Source organism: Falco rusticolus, chromosome 12, assembly GCF_015220075.1.
Source record: "Falco rusticolus isolate bFalRus1 chromosome 12, bFalRus1.pri, whole genome shotgun sequence".
In the NCBI taxonomy this organism is placed as follows: Eukaryota; Metazoa; Chordata; class Aves; order Falconiformes; family Falconidae; genus Falco; species Falco rusticolus.
Genome location: NC_051198.1, coordinates 20,026,800 through 20,040,351, shown reverse-complemented (window position 1 = coordinate 20,040,351; position 13,552 = coordinate 20,026,800). Strand labels below are relative to the sequence as shown.

General features: G+C 42.2%; 1 protein-coding gene across 3 annotated transcripts; it reads right to left on the bottom strand.

The window, feature by feature from the left end:
- Window positions 1-3,847: 3,847 nt before the first annotated feature.
- Window positions 3,848-13,223, bottom strand: LOC119156137 (cytochrome c oxidase subunit 7A-related protein, mitochondrial). Of its 3 annotated transcripts, XM_037405608.1 has the most exons (4): window positions 12,920-13,223; window positions 5,873-6,004; window positions 5,297-5,305; window positions 3,848-4,996 (listed from the first exon to the last, which is right to left on the bottom strand). In XM_037405608.1, exons 1-4 carry the CDS (start codon window positions 12,989-12,991, stop codon window positions 4,853-4,855), a joined length of 357 nt encoding a protein of 118 aa, XP_037261505.1. In that variant the 5' UTR covers window positions 12,992-13,223; the 3' UTR covers window positions 3,848-4,852. The 3 variants fall into 3 exon arrangements, with proteins under 3 accessions (XP_037261505.1, XP_037261507.1, XP_037261508.1); XM_037405610.1 differs by lacking the exon at window positions 5,297-5,305 and having other exon boundaries at window positions 12,920-13,216; XM_037405611.1 differs by lacking the exons at window positions 5,297-5,305; window positions 5,873-6,004 and having other exon boundaries at window positions 12,920-13,127.
- Between the last annotated feature and the right edge of the window lie 329 nt (window positions 13,224-13,552).

Sequence of the window (13,552 nt, the reverse complement as noted above, 5' to 3'; positions counted from 1 at the left end):
GCGTAAGCATGGTGCAGGGAAAAAGTATTTCCTGTAATTCTTTGAAATACAGTCAGGTGCTTGGAAGCAGCAAGCTGCGTGATGCCCATATGTTTGCACACCTGCAGAACAGCTTCTTCAAAGACTTGCCAGTGCAGTAAGAGGTTCACCTGTGCTCCTGGAGCGGCCGAGCTGCTGGGTTTCCAACTTGTAGAGAAAAAAATATGCATGACAAAGGCGTTCCTTTGTCTGATACTGATAGGAGTATTTCAGAAGTTCTCTTGAAGCACTTATAAACAATTTCATTCCTTTTGTGGCACAGCAGATTTAAAAAAAAAACTACTGTGGAAAAAAAGGAAGTAAACTAGAAAACTTCTCATGGTCTTTAAGGATAAAAATGTGGGAGTGAGGAAGGGAGAAAAGTGATGGTGGTATGCAGCTGACATGAAGTGAGGCAAAGTACTTCCCCCTCCCGCCCACCCCCCTAGTTTTGCAGCACTGGATCACTGGGCAAAGTCATTTAGAAAAATGTTTCAGCAGGGAGTGTCATCTCTCTTTGGAGCCAGAGGATGATGAATGCCTTCTTGTAGGGCAGATACAGGCTGCCTGCAACAGACTGGGGGTGGGGGGAGACCCTTGAATTTAAATTTCTTGTATTTTGAAATAATTAATGTACAAATAAAATGGTTCCTTCTGTCTAGCGCTATACCCCAAAACAGTCTCAGATCTGTAAGCACCAGGAGATAAGATCTGGTACTAGCGAGATGCCATACCGACACCTATGGTGTATACCCTATTTCCGGACCCGCAGGCATGCTTGCGCTCCCTCTTGCAGCAAATACACTTCTGCTTCTTAGCAAGCTGTGCATCACTTGCACTACAGCTGACATTGATCCAAATTAACAACCTTTAGTAAACTAAGATGCAATTAGTACTGAATATGAAAAATACTTTAAAGGTTGTTTTTCATGCCTGTGTGCTAAAATAAATATTGAGATTATAGGCAAGTTCCCTTTCCCCACCATCCATTTTAAAGCAGAGATCAAACTTTGGCTTCCTGTGAAATTTTTCAGAGGTTAAGGGCTGGAGAGGGAAAAAAGCATACTGTATCATAAAATGCAGGTACTTCACAAATTTTTTTTAGAACAGTTTAGCATGATTTTACATGTAACTTACCCAAGACATGCACCTTTTTCTCTGTGTAAAAGCATTTGGATTTTTTAAAATTTAAGATCTGCAGGGGTAATGGTTTGTGACTGTAGTGGAAAAAACCGATCTGTGACTTTTCCGAAGCCTCTTGGAACACTTGAATTTGGAGGGAGGAGGGTAAAGACAGAATTCAGGGGTCCTCAAACTATGGCCCGCGGGCCGCATACAGCCCCCCAGGGTCCTCAATCCGGCCCCCGGTATTTACAGAACCCCTCTGCCAGGGGTTGCGGGGGGAAACCAAGCAGCCGCAGATGACTGCCTGCCGCTTCATCCGCGCACCGGCCCCCTGGTTAAAAAGGTTGAGGACCCCTGGAATAAGTACTATGTACATATGTGCACGGAAACAGCTCTTAAAACACTTTTCAGCTTTTTGATGTCTGTAAGATTAGATTCCCGTTTTCCTGGTTTCTCTGGCTTTTATTTCTTACAGTGGCTTTTAATTTGACAAGCTTTACTTTAAGGAAAGATCAATCAATTAATGTCTCAGTATTGAAGCAGTCTACTGACAATTAAAAATATTAAGGCAAAAGCCTGTTGAGATGTTATGGTCATATTCAAATACTGTGGAGGAATCCTTTCCTTAACATACTTTTATTTTTAAAGCAGCTGAAAGACATACGTGCATACTACCAATGTCTTCCCAAGTGTGTTTATTCTACTACTCCCACATGAAAAGTAGTGAGGAGATCTTATTTAAAAACCATTACAAAGATCTAACTATTGAACTCGGGTTGCCAGAGAGATCACTTAAAAAGGAAAACCACTGTCTCTCAACAATAAGATAATACCATGGGGAATGGATGATTATCCTTGAGATAATTTTGCTCCCGAGTATTGTAAATCTCAGCTGCTTTCCTTTCCAAACCCAGTAGCTTGGGGTATGAGAGCTTATTATAATTTATTCTCTACTGTGCATTCAAGGCAAAACATTAGAGTATAAGCAAGCTATCACTGAAAAATGCATCGTTTTCTCAGTTCTCGGTGTTGGTAGGTTGCATAATTTCAAAGACAAAACTGAGAGGGTTTTGGAAAAAAAAAAAAAAAAAACATAACACATATAATGAAGTTGTAGTACCCAAGTCAGATTTTTACTTCTGGGGATGACAACGCAAAATACTCAAGTAGCCTTCTTGATGCTGCAATTCACTCCCGGTTCTCCTTACTTAAGATCTTATTTAACATCGGGACAGGAACAGGGACTCCTTTTAAATGTAAGGGTGTTCTTGAAGGGTTAAGAATAAGATTAGGTGTCTCTATCATAAACAATCATTCAAAACACTTAAACCCTCCTGAATCCTCGTGGAAGTCTGGTATCAGAAATATTTCTACATAGAAATTTAACAGAACATTTTTTTTCTAGGATGACAGGATTTACAATGTTGTAATTTCTTTCTCAATTATTTTTGAGATAATTATAAAAGGGGCAAGATTTTGCTGCCACAGCCTAACCTCCTGGTTACAGCTTGCAAGCTTTCCTGTTCTTCAGGGCACTTTGCCGTGGAAATACAGAAATGCAGTCTCCTCTTTCTCACAACTGGAGCCCTGCCCAACGGCTGCAGACAAGCAATGCCTCTTTTGGGTTTTAACCTCCAACTGAACCAGGAATGTGAATCTCAAAAGCTGAAGCAGCACTCTCATCCTGCTTCAGCTGGGTCAGCTTTTTTGAGAAGGGCAAAGTGAAAATAGTATTTCAAAACCCAAACACTGAAGGGAAAAAACCCACAAACCAACAATGAATTACCTACTATCTGGTTATTTGCAAAATTTGATGGTGTTTTCTCTTCTCTTTAGCACATGTGCTTTTAGCTGCTGACAAAGACCTGGAAAAAGCTAGACTCAGGACAACAGAAAGGCAATTCTGATATCCATAGCTCCAGCCATGACCTCTATAGCAGTACATGAACCCGATCTCCTAGATGAGTTCTCTTTAAGAAGGCTACACCTGAGTGACAAGTCTCTGTTGTCATTCTTTCCAAAAGTATGTGGAAGAGTATTCCACTGGTTAATGAGCTATAGGGTAACAGTTTAGTTACTTTACCCACACCTGCCTTAGCAACAAGCAGGAAATTGTTACCCTTTATGTGAATTCTAAAGATAGTTTTCTAAAAAAAAACCCAAAACCCCAACAAACCCCAAACCACACCACAAAACTAGAAAAACAAAACAAAAAACTCACACAAGAGCATAGAAATTCTGAGTAGAACTCATCCTCATGAAAATCTACCTGTCAAGTTTGTGTGCAAAGTAACCTTTACTAGAACACTCATGTAGGCATTGCTTAATATATGTTATGCAGGGAAGGCAGACAACAATCTACCATCCTTCTCTTTTTTAAAATAGGATTTAACAGCCTACAGCACAAGATTCTTAGTGTCATAGAAGCATGGGATACTGAGGATATATTTTATCAGTAGAGGCAACACAGCTGTCAGTTCCTACAGAACTCAGTTATTGTTCTTTATTTACACGGAAGGTGGTCTCTGTAGTTCTGGGAGAAACAGGTCTTTACAGCGGCCAATGAATCCATGCTTATCCAGAGCCTAGGTGACCAAGAGCGAATACTCAATGCTCATAGACAGAGGATCATCTATCAAATTAAAGGATGCTTTTTGTGAAAACTTGTGTGAAACTTGCTGTTCAAGGCTATGGTATCACAAGGGAAGGAGAATAAAGGGGTTTATTGGCTTCTCTCTCTTTCACTCACACAGCAAAGGAAATGTGTGAGTTTACATAAATAGGTGAGTGCATACACTGAAAATAGTATGCAGCTGAATTATGACAGTGATCTGCTTCACCAAAAATTATATTTAAACACCCAATGAGTTCTGAGAGAGGCTTTTAAGAGGATTACCATCTCAAAAAGAGTACAGTAAGCTGAATCAGTCGCCTAGTTTAAGATCTGCAAGTTTAACTTAAACAGAAGTGTACCAATATGTTTATTTCACTACCAGGCCAGCTAAAGTGATCTGAAACTTTCAAGACTTGCCTGTTTTATCACTCATGTAGTTATCTTTATTGCACAGTAAGATACTTTGACAAATAAAAGTCCAAACACTGGTAAAACTCACACCCCGATACTGGTGCACTCTGCTGCACACAGTGATGTTAACGCTATGGAATAAATCCACCTTAAATGCTCCAAGGAGAAAAGCCCTTTGTCCTACCACCAGAGGTACAAATATCTGAGAATATTACCAGCATTTAGAAAAGTTCCACTGCCACATGCTTATGTAAAATGAGCTGTGTATGACAGAAACAGGCTTCCAGTATGTTATAATGATTAAACTATTTGCTTTTATTGTTTGGAAAACCAGCAGCATCCTCCCACTAAGGAATGTGGAGCATAGCCCACAAAGTGCTGTCCTCTCTCTAACATTGTGTAAGCTGGGGAAGGGAAGGAAGGAAAAGCTCTAACTTTCTCCAACTGTTCATACGCTCCTGCAAGACAACAGAGGCAAAGCTACAACCATATGTTAAAATGATGTCTTTAAGTCTGTTTATATTGATTTCTAGAATGCATAAGGCAACCAATTTAAAAACATTTTCTCCAAGAAATTCGATCTGAATAATGAACCCTGTATAATCACAGAATTAAAGCAAGTGCAGAGAGATATATGCAGGAGGTCCTCCAGAGAAGTCACGAGTCCCATGAGTTGTGGTTCATTCATTTTTGGTTTCTTGGTTGTGAGGCCATGTACAGCGCTACTAGACAGTAGATAGTCCCGCCTATTGTTAGAGCCATAGTGGTCCGATAAAGCAGCTTATCTGGAACTCCTCGTTTCAGGTGTACTGGCAGTCCATCTGCTTTCTGTGGGAAAAGTTTAAAAAGAAAACAAACAAAAAAAAGAAATGAACAGGCATACCAAGGTCATAAGGAACAAGCTACCTCAGGTAAATTAAGGGACTTCCATGACAAACAGGCTATCTACAATCAAGTGTATTACGTTTTTCATTTAGCAAGACAAATGCAAAAGCAAGTTAATTTTATTAGCCAAAGCTGTTAAGTGCAGACAGAAAGAATGTATCTTAAAATATTTCTAAAGAGGACCTGGATGGGAAGTGTCACTAACAAAAGAACGTGAAAAGATATGTATAAAAAATTATTCACCAAGTCAGACTGACACATTCCAAATGCAAGTGGCATGTAAGAGAGAAAAGGGAACATTATATAAAGTACATTCTTGATCATTTTTTTTAACAATGCTTAACTAATTTGCTTTACAAAAAGTCCTAGTATGCTTAGAAATCATATAGCTAACAAACTGGCTTTGAAAACTTTACTGTGCTCTTATGCTGCATAATAAGCAGCTTTAGCAATATTCAGTTATTATACACAAACCAGTAATGATCTGCTTTGCTCCTCCAGATCTGCTTCAAGGCATACACTTAGATTCCCAGACAGAAAGTGTTCCAATAGCCAAATAATACAATAAGCATCTTCTGAAGCCAGTAAACAGACAATGTTACTAGACTTTCCACTTTCTGTATTCATCTCCTATACAAGGCACATATACCTTCTAGTATAGTACAAGTATACAGGTTATACTGTACTTGATGCTTTCTTAACTAGACTTTGTGAAATTTTGGTATTGCAGAATGACAAAGGTAGTCAGCCACATTAAAATAAGGAAAGATATGTCCCGCTGTGCAGTTTTCTTTAAGTTACTCTCAAAGTTGTCATTACCTGAAAAAGTTTCTGTAGGTCTGGCACCTTGTTTTTACCCAAGAAAGAATCAGTTGCTGGTAAATCTGAAGCAAGTTTAGTTGTCCCAAAAATCAGAGCTGGGGATTCAGTGGAAACTATTGGTTTGAGTCCCTGCACAAATAAAGATTAAAATATCAAGGTATATAACACTTGCAAATGTACCAATTGTCGTGTTAGGCAGGCACACTGCCAGTCATTACAAGGATACATTACAAAGAGTATTTATCTGGTATGAAGACCTGTGACTGAGCTAAAGACACATTGCTGGACCACTCATTTCTCAGTTATAACTTCGGGTCAGGGCTTAGGGAGGAAAAGAGAAGCTTCCTTTCTGATTTCTTCATGACATAAATTCATAGCTATTATAAGTTTCCTATGCTGGTACTTGGTCCAAATTGCTGTTTGTTTTTTCACACACAGTCAGACTACCCAGGACTCTATTTGAGCAGTAGGATTAGAAGTAGGGAATCACTGATGCTTGGGTCAGTGAGGAGACTTCAATGAACTCTTCCTTCTGAATGTTGCAAGCTGTAGCCATAAATAACTGGGCCTTATGTAATTTGGGTGTACAGTTTGAGGAGGAAAAAACCATAAAAGGTTAAGACCAGTTGTTTCATACAAAAATAGTAACTGGTACTCAAGAACACTCCAGAACCCCTGATGTGGTGGATATTTTATGCAGGTGTAACTACACCCTATAATTCACATGCTGCTGCAACTTTCCACACCTCAATGTACCTACTCCCCATGAGCAGCCTAACAACTTCCTTTCAATTCAGACAGCTGTACTCTACATTTGCCATGACGAAAACCTACATAATCCAGTTCTATGGATAAGATTAAGTGCACAAAGTCACAGCCATCATGAAGAGGCCTCCTTGACTTTATTATTATAGTTAGATTTACCAGTTATTCCCAGACACATGGCAGTAATGTCTTACATTATGGCTCCTGAAACAGCTGTATTTATTTTCCTAAGAGAAAATAAAAAGCATTGTACAAGTAGGTTAATGCAACAGGTTTTCATTACAAACAGAAGCAGGAATTGCTCTCCGTGGGTCAAGTTAAGGCTGCACTGAAATTCTAGTTTCCGTTCAAAGGACTAGTTGATGCATTTTGTACTTAAGAGAACTGCCTGAACTGGAAGCAGACTGGTGCTGTTAGTCTTTTATGCCTGCCACAGACCAGACATGTTTTTTTCCATATGTAAATTCTCTAAATTTTCTGCTACAATAGGCACCTTCAACAGAAAGACCAGATTTCTCAACATCCCCAAACAGCCTATGGAATGGACATCAGAGCTCCATCCTGAAGACGTGGGTCCAACTTCCCACTTTTCTGGTGCCTAAATGAATGTTAGAATCCTTTTGTAACCTTACTGGTTATATTTTAAAAGACAACAGCCAAAACTGGATTCTCTGACACATTCAGCAACTAGTGCCTTCCTCTGAACAGGCTTGCACAGAAGGTAGGTACCAAATTATTTAAGATTACGCAGTTCTGGTCACACCAGTAAGAAGGAAGCATCTAGGAAACCATTATTAGTCAGAGGAAGTTACTGGCTATATATTCGAGGCAAAGTACCAACTATGTCAAAATACTTGAAGAAAGCAATTTTGGACTAGTACTTTTGTCTATAAGAACTTTATTAGATTTGTCTTTAAAAGGTTGGTGATTTGTTAGAAAGAACTACAGAACAGATGTTTATACCAAATGTGCAGGTGACTTCTTCTCCAAAATGTTTCTTGCCTTCTTGATTGTTAGTATCACAACAATGTGCATCTTTCATCTTCCTTTAAGACTGCACTTCTGAATCTCACTTTTGCCTTCCTGAGGGCTCAATTTTTTGAGGAGCACTCTTTGAGATCACTTCAACATTTACTAGATAACTGCAATTCCTGCTTGTTGTGATCATGTTGACTTTATTTCATGAGCTATCTGTAGCGTATAAAAACTTCAAATACTGAGAACTGGAGTAAGCTGCAACCTACTTCAAACCGTTCTGTGACAAAGGGTACTTCTGTCATCATTCCTAAAATCACAAATAGGGGGCTCAAAAAGTGGTCAGCAACCCCTACCATTTGTTATTAATATATATTATATATAATATATTTGTTACTGGATGCAAGACACACCTGTGGATTACTACTAGAATAGTGAAATCCATCTAAGTTTTTCAGGCTTTAGAAAACATTCTTGTTCAGGTAGTTGTAAGATCCCCTTCTGTTGGAGCACTAGGAGATTCAGACCTGTCTCAAGTGACTAACTTCATCATGAAATCAAATGGAACAATTCCAGAAAACTCGTAAAATCATCAGTGTGCTGCTGTAAATTACTTCCAAAGCAGCGCGGTGCCAATTAATATCACATAGCAATTTAAATAAAAATCATTGATATGGTTCATTGGCTTCAGGAAAGAGTACAGAAAAACACATGCTGCAGAAGAGAGAAAGTTCAGTTTGACCAACACAGACACTGCATTAAACAGGGTTCCCCACACCAACACAAAATTCCACTTGAATTCCACCTATGAATTGTGAATCCTGTGGTCAGCTAGGTAAACTAGGGAAAAGTTCATATAGCTGTCTTCATGTGACAGCATTTGAAACTGGTACCACTGTTTGTACTTTAAAGATAAGCCAACTCTCCGAATTAAATAGCTTTTATTGTATTTGTGATGGTTACTGCAGTCATTATCCTCTTAAATAATGAGTAGTAGTCTTTAATCTATTTGACTGCTTACCTGCACTAGCTGAGAAAGCTCCCATTTATTCAAACAGGCTAAATTGTTCATTCTACTTTACATAACTTTGTTAAATGCAAAATTAAGTCTTCTAAGAATGCTAAGACTGAGATGGAAAGAACAATACAGGTTTCAAACAAAGAGGTGTTTTTTGTTAGTATAAACTGTTAGTTGTGTTACTGTCAGCAAAAGAATTTCTGAAATACATTCTGACTGGTATTTTGCAAGCCCACAGTAAGCTTAAACCTGCATCAGAACAATACTCCATTGGGAAGCATCAGAATGTAACAGTACAGAATAGAGTGAACTATATAATATACCGTATATTTGACCAAGCACAGTTTGCATTGCGGTATGTCTTCATTTTTCCAGAAACATCAAAATGATTAGAAGCATAAAAAGCAAACCATTGTACATGCAGAGCTATGGTTTTCTTAAATACAGCAATTAAATCAGTAAGAAAACATTTACTTAATTTTGGACTTAACATCTACTTACCACGTGATTTCCTTCATATTTTAATCTCTATTTATTGCAAACAATTTTAGCAGTCTGATGTGTCTGAATGTGTCACCTAGGACTAGAGTCAAACTAAAACAATTCTACCAAAAAGCCGGCCTAAGATTGTAAAAAGGGATGAAAGGGAACTTTTTAAAATGCAGCTATTCTGTTGCATAGCAGATTTGTGTGCCACAGTTGAGGACTGAGCCATGTGAATGGTGAGCCAGAAATGAAAGATAGAGTTTCTTTCATCAGTAGAAAAAATATCACATTTATAAAGTGAGACAGTATTCTTCAGGCTTTATGTGAAATGCTCCTGCTTGGATACAACCTCATCTTCTCAATTATATTCTCTCAAACATTGGGATTTAATGTTTCAGTGATGACATTGAAATAAAATACAATGCCCAATGATGACCTAAGAAGAAATCACTACAATATTCTAGAAGAAAACTATTTCTATTCTTCAACATTCTTTCCTGCTTTGCAGAGCACAGAAGTGAGATCTATCTAGACTTTTTTTTTATCTGCAATGATACCTATACGTGAAGCTAGTTTTGCACAGACCTTTTATGAACCAATTTAGATAAGTACAGCATTTTAATCTAGATGTCAATAATTCAGAATTTATCGTGTCTTTCTGATCTAGTGCAATATTCATAAATACCTAACGTTAACAGAACGGAATGTGGGCTAACAGAGAATTCTGCCACTTTAATCCCTAAAAAATAAAGATGTACTTAAAATGGGATGGCTGGTATAATGTAATGGAGCTTACTGAACCAAAAGGTAAGCAATATTCCACAACTTGGGCTCCAGAGGTCAAGAGTGTTGTCTTTAGGACCTTACTCCAGGTGGTTATCAGAGCTTTCTGTATTTCTGTGTTAGGGCTTTTCTCTTCGGATCCTAAAAAGGGTGCATTATTTGCAGCAAAATAGTCATAATGACTTAGAGACTAATACAGTGTTCTAAGCCATACTCTTCCAGAAAGGAGGTACTTTACTGCTTGAGCTTGAAGTACCCCCACCCCCAATGGTAACCCTAGCCTTTGCTTTCCTCTACACAACTGAAGCATCAATTAATCTTTATTCTTTGAATACAACTTTGTGCAGAAGAGGTAAGAAGTGTCCCAAACACTGCAATAGCGGCAAGAGTATTTTCTAGCACAAATGCCTGTTGGACGTACTTTTAATGAACAGACATGCTTTTAGACTGGAATATATTATTTATTTCTCTCTCTTCCATGTATCCCTACCCCTCCTGTAACTATCCAGGAAGCCTTCCAAAACATGATGGGGAAAGGCGAAGATAAAAATCTTCTTGGGACAGAAATTGCTATAACAGAAAGTGTCACTGGTACCTCCATGTTTACTTAAGTTCATAGGGTAATTCAGGATCGAAGGGCCCTCTAAGTGCTTTTTAGTCCAGACTGAGGTGAGACCAGGTTGTTATGGGGTTTGTGTGGTCTAGCTTTGAAAGCCTCCAAGGATCGAGGCTGCACAATCTCTCTGGGTACCCGTTCCACTGCCTGACCTCACCATGAAAATGTCTTTCCTTACATCCAGTTTGAACCTCGCTTGTTGCAGCTTTTGCCTGGTATCTTCTGCCCTCCCACCATGCCCCATTGTGCAGAGAGCCTCGCTACATCATCTTGATAACCTCCCTGTAGGTGCTGGCTGGCTGGTCTTTGGTCTGCACCTGCCCCCCTCTCCCTCTCTTCTCCAGGTAGAACAAGCCCCATTTCCTAATGCTCTCCTCACAGGGCAAGTGCTCCAGCCCCCCTAAACATCTTGGTGACCTCAGCTGCACTTACTCCAGTTTTGATCAAGAACATTCCCATACTGGGGGGGCTTCACAATTGGATGCAGTACCTAGATGTGATCTAATGAGTGCTGAGTAGAGGGAGAGAGTCACTTTCTTTAATCTACTGGCTATGCATATAGTAATACAGCCCAGGATGCTGTTTGGCCACCTTTATGGGAAGGTCATGCTACTGGCTTACATCCAGCTTGCTGTCCGCCAGTACCTCCAGGGTCTCTACCACAGAGCTTTTCAGCTTGTATCCCTGCCAGGGGCTCTTCCTTCCCACGTGCACAACTGCCTTTTTGTCCTCATGGACATTTGTAGTGTTCCTGTCGGCCCATTCCTCAACTCTAGACAGGTCCTTGTGAATGGCAACTCTACTTCAATCATTTTTGGAGCCACTGCCTGATGTCTTCTGTGAACTTTACAAGAGTGCACTCTGTTGCCTGCTCCAGGTAATTGGCAACGTCCTGCAGTATTCCATTTCCTATGAGCATCCTGGCAGAATATGGCCCATTAACCACTATGCTATGCCTGATCATCCAGTTCTCTCAACTCTTCTGTCTATCCATCTAAACTATAACATCTTAACTTTAAAAAAAAATAGGTTTTTTTTTTGGCTTTGTAGTTGTTCTGGACCCCTTGAAACAATTTGAGATTTTACAGAAGCTCAGTACAGTGTTCTTGCTTGCGGAAGACAACTGAATTTTCCAAGTAAAACTTGCATAGTCAAGGATATCCAGGAAAGCAGAACTGTAAAGTATGCTGCTAACAAATCAGGCTAAGAAAGAGTGAAATAGAATTGTTTGTGTACCACAACAATACACGTTAGTCTACAAGAATGTGGTTTCTTTCAGTTACCTTTTATTGAATTAGTCATAAAAAAACAAACCATAATCTGGATTTCACTTCTGTGTGTACACATGTATTTTCTTAAAGTGTCAAGTTACATCAGATATGTTTGCTCTTTGGAAGGCTGACTTTTAAAAACCAGTTCCTTCAATTGTTAACCTCCAGATTGTTTTGGGGTGTTTTTATTACTAAACTGTAAGAACTTCAGTTTTACAAAGTTTACCCAAAAACCTGAACACAGTATAGCAACCATGCTGCATTTGTGCCACGACAAAATTGCATTACAAATCTTCCTAGTATTACTTAGGAATCTATGTTGAAATACATAGAAGCAAACAAGTTTTGTGTTTTCACCAATATGCAGCTCTTCAGTGTCTTGAAATGGCTGATGTAATCAGGATCCATTCCCCTCTCCTTCACCTCCCCTCTATTGCTACAGAATTAACTATGTACTTTTAACTACAGCACGGTAAGTATAAGCCTATTTAATGCAAGCGTTAATCGTGCATACACTTAGTATGTCAGCATTGCACTGAGGAAAGACTGTTCTGCATTTACACTTCCATAGATGCGCGTCCTCTCTAATATGGGGTTTAATGCTTTCAACAATTACGTTTTTTGCATGTACAGAGAAGAAAGGGGGACTAGCTGCAGAGCTGTCCGCATTTGCCAGCTACGGTTTTAAACCCCCACCAGCCACCGTTTCTAGCTCCAGGGCAGTCCCGCACGATGGAAGCGTCCTAGCTCCCTGCCACAACACCCCGTCCCTCCCCAGGCTGCCTCAAGAGGCACAACGAGGAGTCCCGTCCTGCCCAAGGTCACACGACCGGCCGGGACGCACCGTGGCTGCGCGGGGGGGGCGGGGCGCGGCAGACCCCTCCCCGGCGAAACAAACGCCGCCAGCCGCCGGAGCCCCCCCGGCGGAGGCCTGTGCCGGGGCGAGCCGGCCCCAGCGGCCTCCGCCCGGCAGCCCGCGCTCGCCCGGCCCGCCAAGCCCAGCTGCCCGCGGCCGGGGCTCCCCGAGGGGCGGCGGGCCCGGCTCACGCGGCGGCTCCGGGGGCTGAGTGGCGCAGCGCGGGGAAGGGGACGGCGAAGGTCACGGCCGCGCCGGGCGGCGGCCCCGTTACCTGGGGGTTGTAGGCGGCGGACGCTGCTGCCCCGACCAGCCGCTGCGTGAAGCCGTTGAACTTGTAATACATGGTGGGGGGCCACCGGCGCGCGCGCTCCCCACGGCCCACCGGCTGCGACGGCTGGCGCGGAAGGACCCCAACCGCCCCGCTGCGACGCCTTGACGTGCGAGGGCCCGCCGGCTCGGGCAGCCCAGGCGCGAACGCCTGCGAGCGGGGAGCGGGGTAAAACAAATATCCGCCGACACGGAGGAGTCGTTACTAGAGCAGCGGGAGCGCCCCTCTCCCTCCAGCGCCCGCCGCCCTCACGGCCAGGCTGGCGGCTGTTTTCAGTCAGGCGACGCGTTGGGCGCCCAACGGGCCGGGCCGCAGTGCGCGTGCGCGCCCTTGCCCGCCGAAGGGCAACGGTAGCGGCACGCGGGCTGGCGGCAGGGGGCGGGGCGGGGTTGCCCTCAGCCAATCAGCGCTCCGAGGCGCAGGGCGGGGCGGTATGGGGCGGCGGGGGCCGCCGGGCGCGGTGGAGGGCGGCGACGCGCGGGGCAGAAGGGGGCGGGCGGGGCGGCGCGGCCCGGCTCTCCGCTCCGGAGGGCGGGTGGCCCCGGCCCCTCTCCGGCCCGCCTTGCCGCTCCTTGC

Excerpts from the sequence above, each read along its gene's own strand:
- LOC119156137 (XM_037405608.1), bottom strand. The coding sequence starts at position 12,991 with ATGTATTACAAGTTCAACGGCTTCACGCAGCGGCTGGTCGGGGCAGCA. Across the intron at positions 6,005-12,919 it reads CCGCCGCCTACAACCCCCAG|GGACTCAAACCAATAGTTTC; the intron begins GTAACGGGGCCG and ends TTATTTGTGCAG.